Source organism: Petaurus breviceps, unplaced genomic scaffold, assembly GCF_028583685.1.
Source record: "Petaurus breviceps papuanus isolate PSGF00001 unplaced genomic scaffold, PetGlider_PUasm1.0 91133, whole genome shotgun sequence".
In the NCBI taxonomy this organism is placed as follows: Eukaryota; Metazoa; Chordata; class Mammalia; order Diprotodontia; family Petauridae; genus Petaurus; species Petaurus breviceps.
The window spans coordinates 94132881-94155280 of record NW_027187419.1 but is presented as its reverse complement, the minus strand read 5'-3'; the positions used below and the strand labels follow the sequence as shown (position 1 = coordinate 94155280).

Below are 22400 nucleotides of genomic sequence, written 5' to 3'. Positions count from 1 at the left end.
CACTTTCTTTAAGCCTTACTTAGTGAAGGGGAGGCTATTACTTCCTGGAAGAGCTGAGCTGACTTTCAGATAACTGATTGCCATTGTCTCTATGAATAAAGGTCATAAAAATCAGCTTAATTAAAGGATATTCTTGGGGAAGACATTTCTTGCAGAAATTACTTGAAATTTCATATAAACTATCTTGCTTCCATTTCCCTGTACCATTTTAGTTGGAAGAATTCAATTCAGCAACGGTCCACCATGAGCCATACACTATAGTAAGTTCTGTAGGGGATAGAAAGATGATTATGATATTATCTCTAGACCCAAGAAACTTATCCAATAGTAAGGACTGGAGCATAGCTTTGGCCAAACTTGTTTTTTGATTTTTTAAGTGGCATATTGATTTCAGGCCCTCATAAAAGATACAGGTTGATCCTGACTCCCTATATAACTGAAAGTAGAACACCTGACATTCTGTTCCATATTTAGATGAGGGTAAGCTGGTTTAGAACATAGTATTCATTACTTGTTTCTTGAACAGATCAAAAATAAACTAAAATAAATTAATTATTTCTCTTTTTATGTGTAGACAATGTCCAGAAGGGTACATATGTGTGAAAACTGGTGAAAATCCTGATTATGGCTACACAAATTTTGATAATTTTGGCTGGGCTTTCTTGTCCCTATTCAGATTAATGACCTTGGATTTTTGGGAAAGCCTTTACCAACAGGTGAGAATCAAGCCATAGGCTTTATTTATTGACATAAAATCTCATGTAATTTCATCAAATTTATCATCATGTAAGAATTTTTAAAGCTGTTTATTTTTAACAATCAACCTACTTGGTAACATTTTTAAATGGGATTTATGTTTTGTTTTCAGAAGCTATAAAATACATTTTGAGGGACTAACTATTGGATCATAAACCTTATTGATATTTTTCTGGAGGTCTACCTGATCATTAAACCCATGTTCTCTTCCATTTCCAAAATATCATTCTGCTGGTTAAAAAGACATTACTGTAGAGTAATTGGAAAAGCAAAAGACTTTCATTAATAAGCTATTAAATGCAGCCCATTGTAGTAATTTTGAATAATTGAGTTTGAGCAATTCCATTTAAATGGTCAATGTAAATTTATGTGGTCAAACTAGCTAAACACAAATAGATTGCTGCTTCTACAACTGAGAGTAATATAGCCAGCGAACTAATGGAACCTCTAAATTTACTTTGACAGTATAATTTATTTTATAGTAAATGATGTCAACTCACATTTACTTTGCATTTTATAGCTTACAAAGAATTTTCCTCACAACTCTATGAGTTAGATCATACCACATTGCTATCTCCATTTTGCAAATGAAGAAACTAAGGCTAAAAAGTTTTGGTGACCTTGCTCACAGTCATTTTCCTAGTAAGTGTAATAGGGTTTGTAAAGTTCACCACCAACTCACCTCTGCTTCAACACCTCTTTTCTTCAACACTCTATTAGTTTAAGACAGGGATGAAGGCCTAGGGAGAGATAGTTGGGTGAGATTTTGCTTATAGTTGTCAACTTGGCCTGGCCACTTGGGTTGTTTTCCCCAGGGTTTCCCAGTAAAAAGACAACTAGTCTTGCACTCCATTAACTCCATTCTGCTGGGGAGGATAGCATGTTTGCCCACTGCAGCTGGAGCCTGGCACAGTTTAGGATAGATCATGTAGAACTATGGTGCAACAAGCCAGCTGGAACTAGACCTTATTGTAGGAACCAGACCCCAGATCAAGATAAGATTAGACTGGAAAACATGATGAAATTTCCCCAGCATGGTGAGACTAAAGAGACTTAGTTCCACTGGCCATTTTGCCCCTGTTTTCTTTGAGCATTTGCTTGTTAGGACAATCTTGGTAAGTTCTGATCACTCAACTGCTTCCCTTGATTTTTCTCCTCATGGGTAATGATGCTGACCAGTGGGAGAATAAGAATGGAGTCAAATGGAAAAAGTAGTTTCTTTGTAATTTTGCTAGTTAAAAGCCTCTCTGCAGTTACCTTACTATATTTTGATAAACCACACAGTTGTTAAAAATAAATTGTCTTATGAATGAGTTTGATTAATTCAGCATAAGAAGTTTCCCTAAGGTTAGATAGGAGATCAGGGCAGGAGAGATTTCAGGACTACAAAAAAGAAGTCTCTGCCCAAACACTAGCATTGAATACCTCCTAATGTAGCCAGCCACAAGGCTGGTACCCTGAGGGCAACGCCACTAGATGGCCAAAATATATACTTCAATGTCTGGCTTATAATTTTCATATATTTTATAGCATCTCAATCACCTGAAAAAGTCTATGATATGGTCAAAATAGTCCAGCCTTGTAAAATCATTTACTCATGGCTACTATCTGGCATCTTAAAGAAAATACAAAATACATTAAAAAGTAAAAGGGATATTAGAAATCATTCCAATAAAAATTTGAATTTTTTGACATTTAGTTATATATTAACACATTCTTATATTTAAAATCCTTTTTGTGTCTAAAACAAATGAAAGTCCCAATTTGGGACAATGGTTGGTCTTTCCAATATGTTTGCTTATGTAATCTTATTTAATTAAAGTTGATAACTGTGGGGAAGACTGAGGGGTGGAGGATAAGTAAAGGAAAGACATGCTCCAAAAATATATTTTAAATTCAAAGTGGTTGTATATTATTCTATACATAATTCACTACATAAATATTTTGATATATATATTATTTAATTTTTGCAGATAATTAAGATCTTATGAATGAAAGGGAGTTAATACTCATTTTGCAATCTAAAGGATTGCCCTTTTTTTCCTTTATCTAAATACAGCCTATAGTAGTTTAGTGTACATGATTTGGTTTTTCAGCCATGAGACTTAAAAGCAAGTGACCTAATTGTGTTTGGAGTGGTTTTTCTGATGTAAATTGATGGGAGAAGGGAATCAGTGAGATTTTTTTTAGTAGCAGGAAATGGATATAAGAAAACTTTCTAACAAGGACAGCAAAAGCTATAAAATTATTTTATAGAACAAATAGTAATGAAGCTAAAATGGTTCTTCTCTTTCCCCTTTCTTCAAAGTATTTATAGCTTCACTTTGTGTCTTCCCCCATTTTTCTACCCTGTTGTCAGATTCCTAAAATAAGGTACTTAGGAAAAAGGACATAAATCACACTATCTGAAAACTAAGTCGATTTTACCCGAATTCTTCAAAGTGCATCTTCCTGTGAAGTAACTGATTTTTTTCTAAATAAAAAAGTGCTAGCATTTACTATCTCTATAGGAAACCATCAAATCTGGGGGTGGAGGGGAAGATAATTTGTAAAATGCAATATCTGTGTTTTAATGTTGCCTTTCCCCTAATTTGGAAAACCCAGAGGCTAAGAACCACTGGAACTATATTTAATAGTTTCCAAAAAGTGTGTTTGTGTGTTTATATGGTGTCTGTGTGTGTTAGTACTGATAGCTTTAACTTTTGATCACAGGTTTATAGATCTTGAGCTAGAAAGGTCCTTAGGTATTATACAGTTTTCTCATTTTACAAATAGGGAAACTAATGCTTAGAGGTGGGCTGCCTAAGAAGACACAGGTTTGACCTCAGGTGCTCTAACTCCAAATACACTGATATGTATGATATTTCTCTAACGTATAGCTCCAATTTTCAAAGGAGATATAATGTGAGATTTTATTAAACTCTATGCTTTCTCTAGTAAATTCCTATCCAGGAAATAAATTATGAAAGAATAACAGTAATAGCAATAGCTAGCCTTTATATAGCACTTTAGATTTGCAAAACATTTTACAGATATGATTTCATTTAATCTTCACTCACAATAACCCTGGGAAGTAGCTATTATTATTATTATTATTATTATCTCTATTTTTTTTAACATATGGAGTAACTTAAGCACCGAGGTTAAATGACTTGCTCACTGTCATACAACTAGTAAGTATCTGAGGCTACGTTTGAACTCAGGATTTCCTGACTCCAATGCCAGTGCTCTATCCATTGAGCACATAATTGCATAATGATAACTTTCATAACAACTTTTTGTCTTAAAACATAAAAAAACCAAAAATGTTTTTTCTCTGTTTTCCCCTGCATCCTGGTTTAGACCTTACGAGCCACTGGGAAGACCTCCATGATATTTTTTGTGATTGTAATTTTCTTTTGCTCCTTTTATCTGGCAACCTTAAAACTGGCTGTAGTTGCCATGGGTTATGAAGAACAGAATCGGGCAACCATTAGAGCAGCAAAACGAAAATGGGTGAACTATCAAGTCTCGCTATACCTATGCAAGAGAGAGCAAGAAACTACTGAGGTATTATCTTTGTGACTTTCAGACTTCATAGAAACAAAGTATCTATGTAGCTTATAAAGTAACTTATAAGAAGTAACTTATAAAGGAACTCTAAAACTTTACCAGTGTTGGGGATAAGGGCAATACTTAATTCATGGTCATTCCTAGTTGTAGCAAGGGAAAAGCATCATAATTTTCTTTGCATATTTGGCCAGTGTTTGAGCTCCAAATTAAGTCTATATTGAACTGACTTACAACATCCTGCCTTACTGATTTTCTTTTTGAGGAAATTTTTTTGGTGTTGCTACTAAAGCCATATTTAAACTCTGGCCTAACAGGCAATGACAGCTGTTGGAGCAGATGAAAAGGGAAAGACTGGCAAAGATGAAAGTTCTTCTGAAACATCCAATGAGATGTCAGGTCTTACTAATGAGAAGATGGAACAAAGAGAGAAAGAGAACCAGGAGAAGCAGTCTGTTAGAGAAAAAAAGGAAATCGATGCAAAACTGCATCAATTTGAAACAGAAGACTGCATCAGAAGAAAAGTTTCCCATCATGTTATAAATACTCAGAGAATAATGTATAAAAAGGGGACATTTACACAGCAGGTAACAACTTTCTTATGTGACTGATCAGATAAGCAAATTTCTAAGAACTACTCCTAATCACATAGTCTTTCTGTGTAATGGGGTGGGGTAATTGTGTGTGTGTATGTGTTTGTGTACGAGTATACCAGAAGGTAAGGGGTAACTTAGTGGAGAAAAGGTAAATATGTGTCTTTCTCCTTGGATCTGATGTTTTTGCAATGAATTGTGATTTTAAGTAGTCCAGATTCGCTCTGCAGTGTACTTTCAAAATGAAAAATATCCTAAGACAAATTCACTTATTAAATAAAATTAAGATTAAATAAAAATAAGATTAAATAAAAAAACAAATCATAGATGTTAAAATTTTTTAAGAAAATATACTTAAAAATTATATGAATTTGTGCAATGTGATAAAATGACAGGAAACATCTTGAGTATATAATTATGATTGTTGTATGAATTGATATTTTATCAGTTATTTGATTGTCAGAGGCAGAACATTAACCTACACAAATGCTTTAAAGAATGCAAATAATGTCATTGTTAGAATTAGTTTCAGTGTCTCTTCTCTCCAACCCAACTTTCATATCATTGTCAAACTAATTTTCAAAATAATTCAACACCAACAAAAGCTGATTATCTTTTCATAGTTCTTTAAGGTTTGCAAAATTCTTCTCAAATACTATCTTATTTTATCCTCACAACAAATCTGGGAAATAGGTGGTATTATTATCCCCATTTTACCCTTAAGTAAACTGAGATAAACAGAGGCTAGGACTGGCCCAGAATCACATAGCTGGTTAAGTATCTTAGGTCACATTTAAACTCAGGTCTTCCTAACTCCAGGTCCAAAGTCCCATCTAGCTGCCTACTAATGAAAAGAACACTGGGAGTCAAGGGACCTGGGTTCACATCCTTAATCTGCCAGTCACTATTGTCTTTATACTGTCTTTCAAGTTACTTCCCTTATTTCTGGTTGTTTCCTCCTTTTATAAAAATGAAACAAGTTGAACTACAGGACCTCCAAAGTCCTTTCCAACTCTAAATCTATACTCTGATTATTCTAAGGTAAAAATTACTCTATGACCTTTCACTTCTGGTAAAAAAAAAGAGGAGGGAGTGAGGAAGAATTATTTTGTAAGCACCTAATGTGATTTATTCATTCAGTATAATGTTTCCTGGTTTTTAAGGATCTGGTTTCTTTAGAAAAGACAATTTAACTGAAAGCATTCTAGAATATTGGGTTACATGGCTTCCCTTAAAAGTTATACTATTTTCCACAAGAGATTTCTTTCCTCTGGGAAAATAAGAAAATTTCCAGATAAGAAAGTCTTTAAATAGGAAAACCTTAGAGAATTAAGAAATGGTACAATTCTGAGGACACAAAGAATAATCTGTTTGAGATAAGATGCTGAATCATTTTATAATTCGAAGAAATCTTTCTTCCTTCAAAATCATATCAGAGACTACATAGTACATGAGCAGCAGATTACATACTTCCATTAAAAAAAAAGGCGGGCAGCCAGGTGGCACAGTGAATAGAGCACCTGCCCTGGAGTCAGGAGGACCTGAGTTCAAATCCGGCCTCTGGTACTTAACCCTTACTGACTGTGAGACCTTGGGCAAGTCCCTTAACCTCAATCACCTTGCCTTACCCCCTCCAAAAAAAGAAAAGGGAAAAAAAAAACTTTGGCCTACCATTACACCGTACTCTTTTTTTATTTGTTTATTCTTTTCCTTTTTAAAAATCTGGACTTTTAAAAATAGTATATATAACCTGGCAAGATGAAAATTAGTCATCTTTGTATTTGGTGCCTCTAACATAATTGTGCTAGTAACAAAAGAAGCTCACATTTTATATGAACTTAGGATTCACAAGGTAAATTTTTTCCCATCCCTGTGAGGTAGGAAGCTTATTATCTCCATTGAATCAATGAGGAAAATGAAATACAATAAGGATTAAATGACTTACCCAGGGTACCACAGGTAGCTAGTAAATGTCAGAGCTAGGATTTAAAAGAGAGCTCTTTGTATGACATAAAGCTCTTTCTATGATTATATCACACTTTTTCATAACCACTCAGGCATGAATATGAAATTATTTTCTGATTGTACATGAAGCTTTGAATAATTTTCTACATAAATTGAAAATAAATAAATCATGTATTAAGTACTGTGTATCAATCACTGTACTAATTACACTGAATCTGTGGATGTAAGTAAAAGCTAAAAGAAAGAATATCCCTCCCTGGCCTCAAGGAGCTTACATTAAAATGAAGAAAGATAACTGAGAAAAGGAAGCCAAAGGTATAAGGGATGGGGAGGACATAAGAAGACAGGAGAAAAGTTAGAAAACAGTCCAGAGAGTCAGGAGCTGAGGCAAGTTAGAAGTGACCATGGCTGTCATGGATACTTACTCAAATGGAGGTTCCAAAAAGAGCCATATGAATGAATGGAGGCAATTCCATCTTGAGAAGACTATTGGGTTGGAGGTAGAAAAGTAACACAGGGAGTCAGGAGGTGAGCTGAGAAAGATCACAAATTGTGCCTTTGCACAGTGTTACACACCTAAAATGCTTTCCCTCATCACCTTGCTTTTGGAACTCCTGGCTTACTTTAAGGCTCAAACAAATGATATCTCAAACATCAGTCCTAACCTGATCCCCCTTCCCCAATGTTAGTGCTTTCCCTCTTTTTTTTAAGCAATTGGGCTTAAGTAACTTGCTCAAGGTTACATGGCCAGTTATTTCTGGGTGTGGTGCTAAGTGGAGCCCGTATTCGATCCCCAGGTGATCCCGACACTGGGGCCAATGCTCTTACTCACTGTGCCACCTGGCCGCCCCTAAGCAATTGGGGTTAAGTAACTTGCTCAAGTTTACACATCCAGGTGTTTCTGGGTGGGTGCTAAGTGTCTGGGCCCGGATTCAATCCCCAGGTCATCCCAACACTGGGTCTGGTGCTCTTACTCGCTGTGCTACTTGGCTGCCCCTGTGCTTTCCCTCTTAATTAACATTTTTCTCTATTTTGTATTGCATACATACTCCATAAGCACTGAGCACATTGATGTACACATATTTTTAGAAAGATTATAATTTCATTGATATAGGGAACTCTCCATGAGGAAATTGCTTCTGCCAACACAATTAAGTCATCTGCTAAGCCATTTGTTATTTTAGAGAGTTACCTGGGGATGCTGGAGGGTTAAATGACTTGCCAAAAGTCATTTTGTGCATACAGTATGTATTCATGATGAAATTTGAATATAGTACTTCCTGACTCTAGGACTGATTTTCTTTGCACAATGTCACTGGTCACCATACAATTAATACTTTCCTAAACTAAAATTTAATCTCCTTGAGCATAAACTGTTTTGTTTTTTACTGTAGCTCCCCAGTACCTAGCAATAAATGCAAATTGAATTGGATTAAATCACTTACCAGATAAAGTTTCAGTTATGGAAAAATACTCAATGATGATGAAGATGCTGGGATGCTAGGACAAGTGTAAAGTCAAGCATGCACAGTTTTCCAGAGGACTTCTGCTGTGAACAGCTTTAAGGTTCTGATCACATAGTATAGTGAACTCTCTATTTATTCAGTAGTAAATTAAAGCAAAACATTCACAGAAACCAAAGTACATAACAACTTATCACTAAAGTGACCACATAGATTTCAATAAAGTAGCCACATAGTTTTAAAGTTTAAAAGATGCCATTCAGTAAGTCCTTACCTCAATCATCCTTAAGGAGCAAGTCTCCTTAAGGGTCACAAAGTACAAAGGTCAAAGTTCTCCACCCCTAAGTCACAGTTAATCATGATCTTCTCAGGTAGCATTAAATACCAAGAAGATGTCTTTTCATCTTGACTTGAGGCTGGCTTTCAGATTCCATGGTTCTTTTTCCATGGTCCCAGCTCCTGCCTGAATCTACCTAACTGTCACCTGGATTCAAAAGAAGGCAGCTCTAAGCTCCTCATCCAGCTCCTTGTCCAGTTTCTCATCCAGTTCCTGTTCCATATTGAAGCTCATGGTGTCTAGTCCACCTCCAGTCCTTCACTTTCTGTTTCTGGGAAGACAAAGCTTAACAGAGTCAGAACAACATTCATATACATTGCTAGCACTATCATTAATTAACCATCTGCCTGTGAAATCAACACAGACCCACATGTAAGGTCTGAGAACTCAACACAAATCATCAGTATAGTCCCAGAACCTCCAAATCCATCCTCCAAGACATCTGTAAATGGACAACAAGAAAATCCTCTTTCAGGGCTTCCAGTTAGGTCCCAGAACTTCTGTACAAAATATCACAAACAAAAATCAACACAAACAGAACAGACACCACAGTGTTCTCCTTCTCAATTCTGCTCTTTCCTAGCTTGAGTTTCCTGTTATATATGGTCATTAGCTCCTCCCTGTTCTGCCCCTTCCTGTTTTATCAGCAAGTTCCTCCCACTGTGGGGTTCACAAGTTCTGTTTCTTAACAAAGACTTGATATAATCAGGGCAAGGCTCAAAGACATTTGAATTCAAACAAGGTGCTAAATACTTAAGTAGCTGAAATAGGGGACCAAGTACTTTTTGATTGCCATTACAAGAGGAAATCTGAACTTCCTGAATATTTTAAATTTGACAGGAAAATGTGACCATCCATTTAGACCCAGATGCTGAAGATCTATAGGCTGAGTAAGACAATTCCCTAAAGAAATCAGAAAACAATGTGGCTGAATAAAGTTCTTTTAACCCCAGAGCTTATTTTTCTCCCCACTGTTGTTGTTTTTTGTTTATTCATTTTCAGTCATTTCTAGCTCTTCCAGTTTTTCTTGGCAAAGATATTAGAATGATTTGCCATTTCCTTCTCCAGATCATTTTACAGATGAGGAAAGTAGGGCTTTCATGTAAGGCTTCACAAAAGCCTTTCAATGTAAGGCTTTTCATGTAAACAGGGTTACATGACTTGCCCAGGATCACAGAGCTAGTAAGTGTCTGAGGATGGAGTTGAACCAGGTCATCCTGACTCCAGCTTCAACACTCTAGCCACTATGTCACTGTGCCACCTAGCCAAGTATGGCTTACGTATAATGAAAATGTTTAGGAATAGTAAAACCATTGCTGGAATAACCTGAAACTGCCTTCTCCTGTACTTGTCTATTTTCACCTACCTAATTCTCGCTCAGATCTGATCCTTTTCCTCTGCCTTATTAAGTTGAGTCTAAGCCCATTGCCTGGGATTTCTGACATTATTTGCATTTTTTTGGTCTCATGACTATCTTTATCCAAGTCAAAATGTAAAAAGTGCAAAAAAGTTCAAAAACTAAAAAAAAAATTAAAGGAAATCAGGAAAGTTATCTAGGCATGGGAGACAGCCAGTGCAAAGGCACCAAGAAGGAAGATGGACTATCAGACCTCTACTTTAGAAAAAATCACTTTGAAAGCTAGGTGGAGGATAGATTGGAGTGGGGTGAGACTTTAAAATATGAAGACCAGTTAGGTAGGTTGCTGCAATAGCCTGCTTTAGAGCTGATGAGTGCTGGAATCAGTGTGTTAGTCCTGTGAGTGAAGAGGAGACCAAAACAAGAGATGTTATAGAAGTGGGAAAAACTAAGTTTATTGGTCAAAAAAGAGTGAGGAGTGATGGATACCTCAGGGCAGCAGACTGACTGGCAGATTTGGGACTTAAACCCAGGTATCATTCAATACTATGGAAAGATGACTTAAACTTCTGACAATTAGTATTCATGATGAAGTGATCTCACAAATAAAAGGGAAACTCAGAAGAGGGGAAGATATTGGGGAAGAAAAGATGAGTTGAGATGAATGAAAAACTTGAGAGATAGCATTTCTGAGTAATTAATAATCAATTTATTAATTAGGGTAGTTGATACTAAATTGGTAGTCAGTGATTTCTCTCAGTAACCAAAGACAAAACCATGGAGGCACTGAATAATTTAAATACCTTTGGAAAAGGGACATGAAAATCCAACCTGATCTGTGAACAATTAAGGAAGGGGTGAACATTTAAATGAGGAGGTAGGTTAAAAGTCCTCAACTCCTCCTGTTGAAAACATGGCTTGATTATGAGACTCATCCACCTCCAATAATCTGGAGAGAGGAATCCATCTCTACCTAGATCACTCTGGTTGACTTTCACCTTTACCCTAAACTGCAAGCTGGGTACAAGGGCATAAGCTTAATGCTTTGGGGCTTGAATTCACCAAATTAGATTCTTTTTATACTTTAAACAGAAGTAAAGTCTCCTAGTTTTGTGGGGTCCATGCAACATTCAAGGGTATATTCCCAGAGTATTTGGGCAATCTCATCAATCTTGTCCTTCAGAGACTGATGTACAGGGGTTAATGCCTGAATAAGAAAAGCCTGGATCCCAATGAGAGCTGATAATAACATCAAAAAAGAAACTAAAGAGAGAAACTAGAATATGGATCAGAATAGAGCCTAGGGATACTCCTACAGTTAGAGGGGACCATACAAATAATGATCTAGCCAAGGAGAATGAGAAAAAATGGTCAGACAAGGAGGAGGAAAACCAAGAAAGAAAAACCAGTGTCATGAAAACTTACGGAAGAGAGAATAAATATCCAAGAGGAGCTCAGTGGTGCCAAATGCTGCAGAGGGATCACGGAGGAAGACCATTTTGGAATAAAATTACTAATTAAGAGACCATGGGCAACTTCGGAGAGAGCATTTTCAGTTGACTTTTGAGGTTGAAAGACAAATTGGAAGAGGTTAAGAGTAATTACAGGAGAGGTAGTGGTGGAACAGACTATAGATTGCTCTTTCATGGAGGTTGACTGAAGGAAGAGAGTAGAGATACAGAATGATAGGGCCAATAAATGATAGTAACAGATTTTGAAGCATGGAGGGAACTTAGATATGTTTGTAGGTAGTACAAAATGAATTAATATTGATAGGGAAAGTTGGAAGATTTGAAAAAGAGATGAGAATCAACTGTAGATACTCCAAACTGATTTTATGATTCCACTCTATGTTGGTTTCTGGGATGTCTAGCTGATCTGTCTAGACATGACCAAAAACAATCATAATGTGCTTTTTATTTATTGAGAAAAGGGCAGTATAAAGGCTTCATATTCAAATTTCTTTATAGGGAAGCACTATGCAAGTTGACGAGAAGGAAAGACAAGTAAATACTTGTCAGGCTTCTATGGATATGCTGGAAGATCCCAGTGTTGGAGAAAGAACAATGAGCAGAATCAACATATTAAATAGCATGAAAGGTATATTATATCATCACCCCCCCCCAAATTCCAAGTAAATTATGACCTGACTTTTTAAAAATAGAATGAGAGACTTAGGATGGTTTGAGGAAAATACAATGTTTCATGACAGTGCCATCTTTTCAAAGTATTACCAAAGAAAGGCATGGAACCATCCACTTTGCATATGTTTTAAGTATTACAGAATAATTTGGGGTACTTACATCAAGGACAGGATGAGGAAACTTCCCCAAGTCCTTTTTTATGAAATGTTCACATATAAGCTACAAGGGAGAATAATATCTCAAGAGATTCAAAACAAACAAAATTTTCTTTTTAGAGAAGTAATTAATTATCATATCTACCACCACATTTCAGGTATTTATTTTCTTTATCACTTGCTTTCAGTTTACTATTCACACTTACCTTCCTCAATGCTTAGTCTCCCTAGCATGGAAATATGTGTATATTCTTGTGCTCTATGGAAAATGTGTGAAATATATTGTATTTTTATCTGTAGTTTCCCATTCCATTTACCAAATTTAAACCTCCAGGACTGATTTAAAGTTATCTTAGAAAAAACTAAGAGGTAGAAGTTTTACTAACAGGAATTATAAAGAAATAAAACAAATGAGTTTCTTTATATTTTTCTTATTATATATTCCCAGAACTTGACAAGTGCAGGCCAAGAAGTTGGTGGAAGAGATTTGCTAAAAAGTTTCTGATCTGGAATTGCTGTCCTTTCTGGCTAAAATGCAAAGATTTTATCCATTCCATTGTCATGGATCCATTTTTTGACTTGGCTATTGCTATTTGTGTCATTATGAACCTATTGTTTATGGCCATGGATCACTACCCAATGACTAAGGAATTCTTTTATGTCCTCTCTGTGGGACACAAGGTGAGTTTGTTACTTAAAGTTTAGTAACATTTGTATCTTATCTGTAGTATCAAATAAACATAGCCCTTCACAGGGACACACAATCCATGATAGTCTGTATGAAAATGAATGAAATCAGTGCCAAAAATCACTTGGGAGAGCATCATTTAATTTCTTTACATTTCACTTGGTTTTAATTTTTATAAATTGTTTTTAAAATGGATATGATTTGATAGAGTGCATAGAACTATGAAAATTACCTTGTGACCAAATAGAAAAACATAATTTGGAAAGATCCAGGTTGGGATTTTTTTTAAAAATTAAATTGACCAATGGTTTAGCTATTTTATTGGTTTTTTCCATAAAAGTAATTCCTAGTTTTATTTATTAGTCTATTTTTACTTCCTATTTATTAATCTATTTTGAAATTTTCTTTAAATTTAAAATTTTTATTTATTTTTTAACTTTAAATTAAAAATAAATTTACATTTAAATCTATTTTGGGATTTAACTGGGAAATTTATTTTTTCTTTGTCTAGTTTTTTTTTTTTTCTGTTACATACCCAATTCATCAATCTGCTCTTTTCTTATATTGATGTAAAGAGTTAGAGATATAAATTTTCTCTAAGTACTGTTTTGGTCACATCCTACAAATTTTGGTATGTTGTCTCATTGTTATAATTATTTTTCATGAAATTAGTCATTGTTTCCATGCTGTGTTGTTTTACTCCCTCATTATTATTAAATTATTTGGTTTCCAATTGCTTGGATCTATGCTTGTAAGGCAATTTATTAAAGGTGAATTTTATTTCATTATGATCCCAAAAATGTACACTTAATATTTTTGCTTTTCTGCATTTATTTTGAGGTTTTTGTAGCAATATATGGTCAGTTTTTGTAAAGGTGCCTTTCATACCTGAGGAAAATAAGTATATTGTTTTCTATTCTTTTTCAATTTTCTCCAGACATCTATCATAGATAACTTTTCAAAAATTCAATTTATCTCCCTAACTTCTTTCTTATTTGTTTTATGGTTAAATTTATGTAGCACTGAGAGGGGAAAATTCAGGTTTCCCACTATAATATTTTTGCTATTTCCTCCTGGAATTTATTTAACTTATCCTTTAAAAACTTGGATCCTATGCCATTTGGTTCACATATGTTTAATACTGAAATTACTTTATTGTCTATAGTGCCTTTTAGAAAAATGCAGTTCCCACGTTTATCTTTTTAATTGATACTATTTTTGCTTTGTCTGAGACCATTTTTACTACCCCAGCCTTTTTTAATTACCCCAAAGCAAAACAAATTCTGCTCCAGCTCCTTATTTTAACTGTTATTCTGTTTCAAGTGTTTCTTGTGAAAAACATATTGTTGGATTCTTATGTCTAATCCATTTTATGGGTGAGTTCATCCCATTTGCACGCATACTTATCATTAACTGTGCATTTGCCTTCTATCCAATTTTCTTCTGTTTTCCTTCTCTCTCCTTTTTTCACCCTTTCTCTCCTCAAAAGTCTGTTTTGCTTCTGAACACAGAATCCCTTAATCTGCCCTTCTTACCAATCTTTCTTCTAACCTCTTCCCTATTTTCCCTTACTCTCCCATATCACCTTCTTGAGTAATATGAATTGCTATGCCCAACTGAATGTGTATATAATATATTCTTCCCTCCTTGAACCATTACCAGCTAGTGAGATTCAAGAATTTTTCATTCTACTCCGTACTATCCCCTCCATTGTCAAGACTCTTCTTTGCATGCCTCTTTTATGTGAAATGATTTTCCTATTTTTTCATTGGGCATCCCCCTTCTCCCAGTTCACCCTTCTTTCTCAACCTTCCATTTTTCTTTTATAATTGTCTAACATAATCAACTCATACCCACACCCCCAAAGTAGAATTCTTCTAACACCCCTATGATAAAGTTCTTAGGGGTTGCATGTATCATCTTCTCATTTAGTAATATAGTAATATAGACAATTTAACCTTATTAAGTTCCTCATGTTTAATTTTTTAATTTAATTTGTTTTTAGTTTTCAATATTTACTTCCATAAGTTTTAAAATTTTTCCCCTCCCTCTACAATATAGCTTGCAATCTGATAATGGTTTTACATATGCATTCCTATTAAACATTTTTTCACATTAGTGATATTGTATAGAAGTATAATGAATGGGAGAAATTATAAGAAAGAAAAAACAAAACAAAAAAGACAATAGTCTGCTTCGTGCTGCATTCAGATTCCACAATTCTTTCTCCAGATGTGGATAAATTATTTTGCCCAATTGTGTGACCAAAAATTTGACAATCTTAGTGAAATGGATGAATATTTACAATTTTTTTTCCATTTTTGCTCTCCCCAATTTAGGCGTCAAAACCATATTTATATCATATAAGACATTTGGTAGGACTCATTCCCTTCCTAATTTTTTTTCTAGTTTTGTTGTAATTTCTTATTGTGTCCAATTCTTTTTGACTGCATTTGGGTTTTCTTGGCAAACATACTATAGTGGTTTGTCATTTCCTACTCCAGTTCATTTTACAGATAAGGAAACTGAAGCAAATGAGTTAAGTGATTTGCTCAAGGTCACACAGTTACTATGTGTCTGAAGTTGGATTTGCACTCAGGAAGATGAGTCTTTTTTACTTCAGGTCCAACAATCTATTCACTGTGCCACATTGCTAACCCAAACATCTGTTGCATTTTACTTGTAAATATATCTAGACCTGGAGATTTTTTTCTTTAGGGAGCTCATTTATGGCTTGTTTAAATTCTTTTCTAAACCAGTATCCAAATTGAAAAGGGTGAATGCACCACCAATGAAAATGAAATTAAAGCAATTATTAAGAGCAATTTTGCCCTATTAAATGTCAATAAAACTGATAATTTAAATACAATGGATGAATATTTGTAAAAACATAAATTGCCCAGAAGGACAGGAGAGAAAATAGAATACTTAAATAATGTTGGTTTAGAAAAGAATTTGAACAAGCCAATTAAATACCAAATTAGAAATACAAAGGAGAGATTAATAAACCTGGAATTAAGAAAATGATTGAACTAATAAATAAAACTAAGAACTGGTTTTAATGAAAAACAAATAAAATTGATAAACTTGTAGTATATTTGATTTAAAAAAAGAAGAAAACTAAATTATTAGTATCAAAGATAAAAAGGGTGAATGCACCTCCAAAGAAGAGGGAATTAAAACAAAATTAGGAATTATTTTTGCCCAATTGTATGCCCAAAAATTTGACAATCTTAGTGAAATGGATGAATATTTACAAAAATATAAATTGCCCAGATTAACAAGAGAGGAAGTAAAATACTTAAATAATCCCATCTCAGAAAAGAAAATTAAACAAATCATCAGTGAACTCCCTAGGAAAAAATCTCCAGGATCAGATGAATTTACAAGTGAATTTTGTCAAACATATAAAGAACAATTAATTCCAGTACTATATAGACTATTTGTGAAAATTGGTGGAGTCCTACCTAATTCTTTTTATGATGCTTATATGGTACTTATACCTAAAACAGGAAGAGCCAAAACAGAGAAAGAAAATTATAGATCAATTTCCCTAATGAATATAGATGCAAAAATTTTAAATAAAATATTAGCAAAAACATTACAGCAACTTATCATTAGAATAATACACTTTTGGATGGGCAGAGTCAAGATGGTGGAATAAAAATAGGACTTCTGCATGGCTCTATCTTCCACCTCCTCCAATTCATGTAAAAAATGATGCTAGACAAACTTTGGAGGTACAGAACTCACAACATGACAGAGTGAAGCTAACCTCCTGCTGAAGCCAGCCCAGCAGGCAGTCAGGAAGGGGCCAGCACACAGCTCTGGGACCTGAGCCCATCACCACTTGAGCCAGAGGTTTTAGCCTCAAGACAGCCCGACCAGCTGCAGGCTGGAGTGACTTTAGATCACCAGTAGCTGTCATGGTTTCCAGAATTATCAACCCATACATGCCAAAGACAAAGTGAGAGGTCAGTGTAGACTTTGCAAGAACAGGGAGTTCAGGAGTGCAATCCAGACTTTGTCCCCAGACAGAGAAGCAGCTGAGGATCCCTGGTCCTGCTGCTTCAGACTCCTGGCCTGCAGAATGTAGGAGGACCAAGTGACCAGTCTGAGGGGTAATCGCTCTTGCTCTAACCTGCTTGGATCTGGATCGCTGTCCAGGGTGGAGATCCTGGGGTGTGTGACCAGTTTTCCAAATGCGTTGAGTCTTCATAGAGGGCACCAGACTAATAGATCCAGCAGCTGAGAAAACCCCAGCTATTGGGATAAATTTCCCCTTTCTGGTAGCAGAGTTCTACTGTGGCAAAAATCTCAAAAGTCAAGTAATTGAGTGGCAACATGAGCAAGCAAATGAAGCAAAGCAAACAAAACAATCTGACATTAGACTCCTATTATGAGGACAAAAAGGATCAAAGCATGGAACAGGAGGAAGACAACAAAGCCAGACCTCCTGCACCAAAAGCTTCCAAGAAAAATATGAGCTGGTTATAGGTCATAAAGGAGCTTAAAAAGGATTTTGAAAACCAAATAAGAGAAGTGGAGGAAAAATTGAGAAGAAAAATGAGAACAATGCAAGAAAATTATAAAGTGAGAATCAACAACCTAACTGAAGAAAATAACACCTTAAAAAATAGACTAACTCAAATGGCAAAAGAGGCTCAAAAAGCCAATGAGGACCAGAACGTCTTAAAAAGCCCAATTTGCCAGATGGAAAAAGAATCTCAAAAGCTCACTGAAGAGAATCATTCCTTCAGAATTAGATTGGAGGAAAGGGAAGCTAATGACTTGAAATGCTCTATTTCATTAATTATCCATTTTTTTACTGTGTAGGAAAGTAGGATATTACTCAGTTTTGCTGGATAGTTTATTCTTGGTTATAATCCTAGTTCATTTGTCTTTCAGAATATATTTTCTAAGCCCTCTGCTCTTGATAGCTGATAAATCTTGACTAATCCTAACTGTGGCTTCAAATATATTTGATTTGCTTTCAGTATTTTCTCCATGACCTAGTCACTCTGGAATTTGGCTATAATATTTCCAGAAGTTTTCATTTTGGCATCTTTTTTCAGGAGGTGATCAATGGATTCTTTTGATTTTAATTTTGTTCTCAGGTTCTAAAATATCTGTACAGTTTTCCTTTATAATTTCTCAAAATATGATGTCTAGGCTCTTTTTCGGATCATGGGTTTCAGGCAGTACAATAATTCTTAAATTATCTCTACTTAATCTATTTTCCAGATTGGTTATTTTTCCTATGAGGTATTTTTAACTTTTTATTTTTTCATTATTTTGGTTTTGTCTTATTGTTTCCAGAAGCCTTGTGAAGTTATTAGCCTCCCCTTGCCCAATTGTAAGGAACTATTTACTCCAATGAGGTTCTGTATCTCTTTTACCATTTTGCCAATTTTGTTTTTAAGGAGTTATTTTCTTTAGCATTTATATATTTCCTTTACCAAACTGTTTTCACAATTCTCTTTTCACAATTTTCTTGCATTACTCTCCTTTCTTTTCCCATTTTTTTCTACCAATCTTATTTGATTTTTAAAATAATTTTTGTTCTTTGTATCTTTCTTTATCTAATCTAGGAATTCCTGTTGGATTTATTTCCAGTCTCCATTTTTAAAATTGGAGGTTTTGGAGATGTTTTCTTGCCATTGCCATCTCCTGAGTCTGTGTCTTAAGCTTCCCTGTCATCATAGTAGCTTTTTGCGATGAGGTTATTTTTGGTTGTGTGCTCCTTTTTGCAGTCTACTTTTTGACTTTTAACTTTATCTTAGAGTTGAACTCTGCTCACCTGGTTGGAGGGTGTAGGGGTCTCTTTCCAAAGCTTCAGGTTTTTTGACCTGTTGTTTTCATAACCTGTTCTGGGGACCTACACACTTTTTGTGCTTCCAAGGTGGTATGATCGCAGGAGAGATGTGGTCAGTACTCTCCTGCTCTATATTCCAGTCCTTAGGACACTTGGTCTCTACTATCAGAACACATCTCCTCACTGGAACTGTGACCCAGAACTATGGCCCTTGCTGCCTTATGATCCAAGTGCTCCTCTCCACTCTGGAACTACAACCTAGAATGGGAGTATTGGGCAATGGAATTTCTAAGTAGTGTTGAGACCTACACCTAGTTCTAGGACAGGGGTCCCCTGAAATCTCTTTCTGCTCAGGTGTTCAAGGTCTGTTACTCTCTGTGGGTGGTCATAGCTCTTGGTGCTGCTGTTGCTGCCATAGCTGCTACCTCCAAGGCCTTCAATTGGGATTACTGCCTTACTGTGCTCCTGGCCTACACCTACCTCAATGCCACATACCTCTCCTTCTGACCTCCTAAATTGTTATGGCCTGGGAAAATGTCTTAATCCAACCTTTTGTTGGTTATTTGATGGGCTATTTTAAAGTTGTTTAGAGAGGAATATTGGGAGAGTTCAGCTAAAAAGTTCCCGTTACTCACTCATCTTGACTCCTGAGCTTCTATTTTTGGCAACTTGATATGAAAATTTTGAATTAATCATGTATTTTGTGTCAGAGCTTCAGTAGCCTTACCTCAAATGCCATTCACTCAATTTTCTCTTCCTATTAATCATTAGGAAGTTTGTAGATCTAGGAATATTCAAAGTAGGAGAGACAAATATCTTAAAATGCCATCACTCATTCCTATAGTTCCTCTTTTATTCTCAGTCAGACTTTTATCAATGTACTTCAAAACCTATCATCCAACATGAGATCATTGATGATAATAATCACATTTTTGAACCACTTTACACTTTTTAGCTTGCTTTCACATATGCCATCTGATTTGATCCATGTAAGGTCCCTATGAAGCAAGTTGGACCTGGAGTATTATTCCTCATTTTATAGAAGAGAAAATAGAGGTCAGATAGATCATGATTCATCTGGGGTTACACTGTATATAAAAAATTAAAACTTAAACCAAGTTCTTTTGACTCATTCTTAGTAAGTAATGGGTATACTTCCAAACTTCCCTTCCATTATTTTTATTGTTGTTTAATCATTTTCAGTTGCATCCAACACTTCATGACCCTATTGGGGTTTTCTTAGTAAAGACTCTGGAATGTTTTGCCATTCCATTCTCCAACTCATTTTACAGATAAGGAAATGAGGCAAACAGGGCTAAGTGACTTGAAACATCTAAAAAGATACAGTTCAAATGCTTTTAAATTCTTGATATGTATGTATGTATATGTAATTGCACTTAGTGGCACAGTGAATATAGTGACAGACTGAAGTGAAGAAAAATTGAGTTCAAATCTAACCTCAGATACTTACTAGCTGTGTGACCCTCAGCAAGTCACTTAATCCTGTTTGCTTCAGTTTCCTCATTTGCCAAATGAGCTGGAGAAGGAAATGGTATACCACTCCACTATCTTTGTCAAGAAAACCCCAAATGGTGTCACAAAGAGTTGGACATGACTGAAATGACTTAACAACAACAAAATATAATTGCAGGTCTTTTATTCTAAAATATTTCCCCTTCACTTAGGTATTTGCTGGAATTTATGTATTGGAAATGATTTTGAAAATTATTGCATTGCATCCATATAATTATTTTCAAGAAAAGTGGAACATATTTGATAGTTTTATTGTGGCCCTTGCTTTAGGGGAACTTGTGATTTATTCCTTTTGGATACCAGATGGAGTACATAGTTCCCTTTTACAATTTCTCATCTTACTCAGAGGGGTAAGTATACCTGAAACAGTTTTCTATTATAAATATGCAAAAAAACTGAGAAACTGGTTGTCACTTCAAGGATTATTATGGGCAAGCATAGGTCATGGGCATGTGAAGAGGAAATAGGATACAGATAGTTTCAGGAATCAGGGGAAAATGGAAAATAGACATGGGAGCAGGGTAGTCCCACTTTACTTCCAAAAGACAATGCTCAAAGTGAACCAAAGATCCAGAATGAAATAAACCATCTGGTGATAATGGGTATGTTGAAATTAAAATAAGCAATTATATGAGTCATAACTAGTAGACAAGGTGAGTCCCTGAAGATGCCAAAAACTATGACTCTGGATCCTTGAAGATTAAGGAGAAGATATAAACTAAATTCATACAAGATAAGAAGTTATGAATGATTTGGGATATGCAAGTTGAAGGGAATATTCACAATGATCAGACAATATCTTTCAAATCCTCAAAAAGGATATTAAGAAAGCATATAAGATTAAGGGCTATATAGCCTCCTATTTCTGGGCACCTTTAATAAGCTTCAGTTCCCAAACTTATATTTGATAAACATTAATTCCCCTGTGATCTTGCTTCTCTGCTTGTTTTAGTTCTCATAATTGATATGATAACAATTTCAGTTTAAATCAGATCGTGCAAAGCACTAAGAGAAATAAAAGTTATCTTTGAACAAATAGCAATCAAAAAGAAGATGGAGATTTGGGGGCTTTTTTTAATGACCAGCATAATAAAAGCTAATTTTAGGTGGGCTGTATTCACTAGACTGAGATCTTGGTTTTACCTAAGTTTTAGCATTCTCATAAATAGCTATTTTGAGGACCAGTGTCTCTTAACTATTAAATTGTAATTATAACTAGCATGAAAATATGGTTTCTTCCTCTTTATTTTTAGCTTCGTGTTTTCAAGTTGACAAAATACTGGCCAATGATGAAAATGATGATCAAGATCCTTGGGTACTCTGTGAAGGCTCTTAGAAGCTTGACATTGGTATTGGTCATCACCATTCTTATTTTTGCAGTGGTTGGCCTGCAGTTCTTCGGTCCCAACTACAAAAATCTTGCCTGCAAGATTAATCTTTCCTGTTCACTTACACGTTGGAATATGTATCACATAACCTCCTCCATTTTTCTTGTGCTCCGGGTACTGTTTGGAGAATGGATAGAGACCATGTGGGACTGTATGGAGGTGTCAGGGCAATCAATGTGCCTTATCTTTCACATGGGGATTATTGTCATTGGAAACCTAATAGTAAGTACTCAGCAGACTCAAAATACTCATTCAAAATACAGTTATTATCTGAATGAATTATAATAAAATAGTTAATGAGATTTAGATGAACCCATAGGTATGATCTTAATTTCAAGACATAATTATTATTTTTAGTTCTAGTATTGGAGTCACACTCAATTCAATAAACTTTCATTAACTACCTGCTATGAGCAAGGCCCTGTTCCGGACACTGAGGAAATGAAGACAAAGAAGCAACAGTTTTTGCCCTCAAAAACTTTATGTCCCATTGAGAAGGCTACACACTACACACTCTTAATTAAAAACAACATAATTTGGAGAAAAGGTGAACACTAAGAACTGGAGAGGTGTGTGTGTATGTGTGTGTGAAAGAGAAAGAGAGAGAGAAAGAGAGAGAGAGAGAGAGAGAGAGAGAGAGAGAGAGAGAGAGAGAGA

The 22400-nt window shown here is 35.3% G+C and overlaps 1 protein-coding gene across 1 annotated transcript in view; it reads left to right on the top strand.

Annotated features, from left to right (window-relative positions):
- The window catches only part of LOC138155364 (sodium channel protein type 9 subunit alpha-like), a 117907-nt gene that overhangs the window by 40128 nt on the left and 55379 nt on the right, over window positions 1–22400 (top strand). Inside the window, exons 9-15 of the mRNA XM_069080574.1 lie at window positions 575–716; window positions 4099–4305; window positions 4623–4892; window positions 11991–12120; window positions 12768–13000; window positions 20508–20705; window positions 21609–21965. Coding sequence (XP_068936675.1) covers window positions 575–716; window positions 4099–4305; window positions 4623–4892; window positions 11991–12120; window positions 12768–13000; window positions 20508–20705; window positions 21609–21965 — 1537 coding nt within the window. The remainder of the gene's footprint in view (window positions 1–574; window positions 717–4098; window positions 4306–4622; window positions 4893–11990; window positions 12121–12767; window positions 13001–20507; window positions 20706–21608; window positions 21966–22400) is intronic.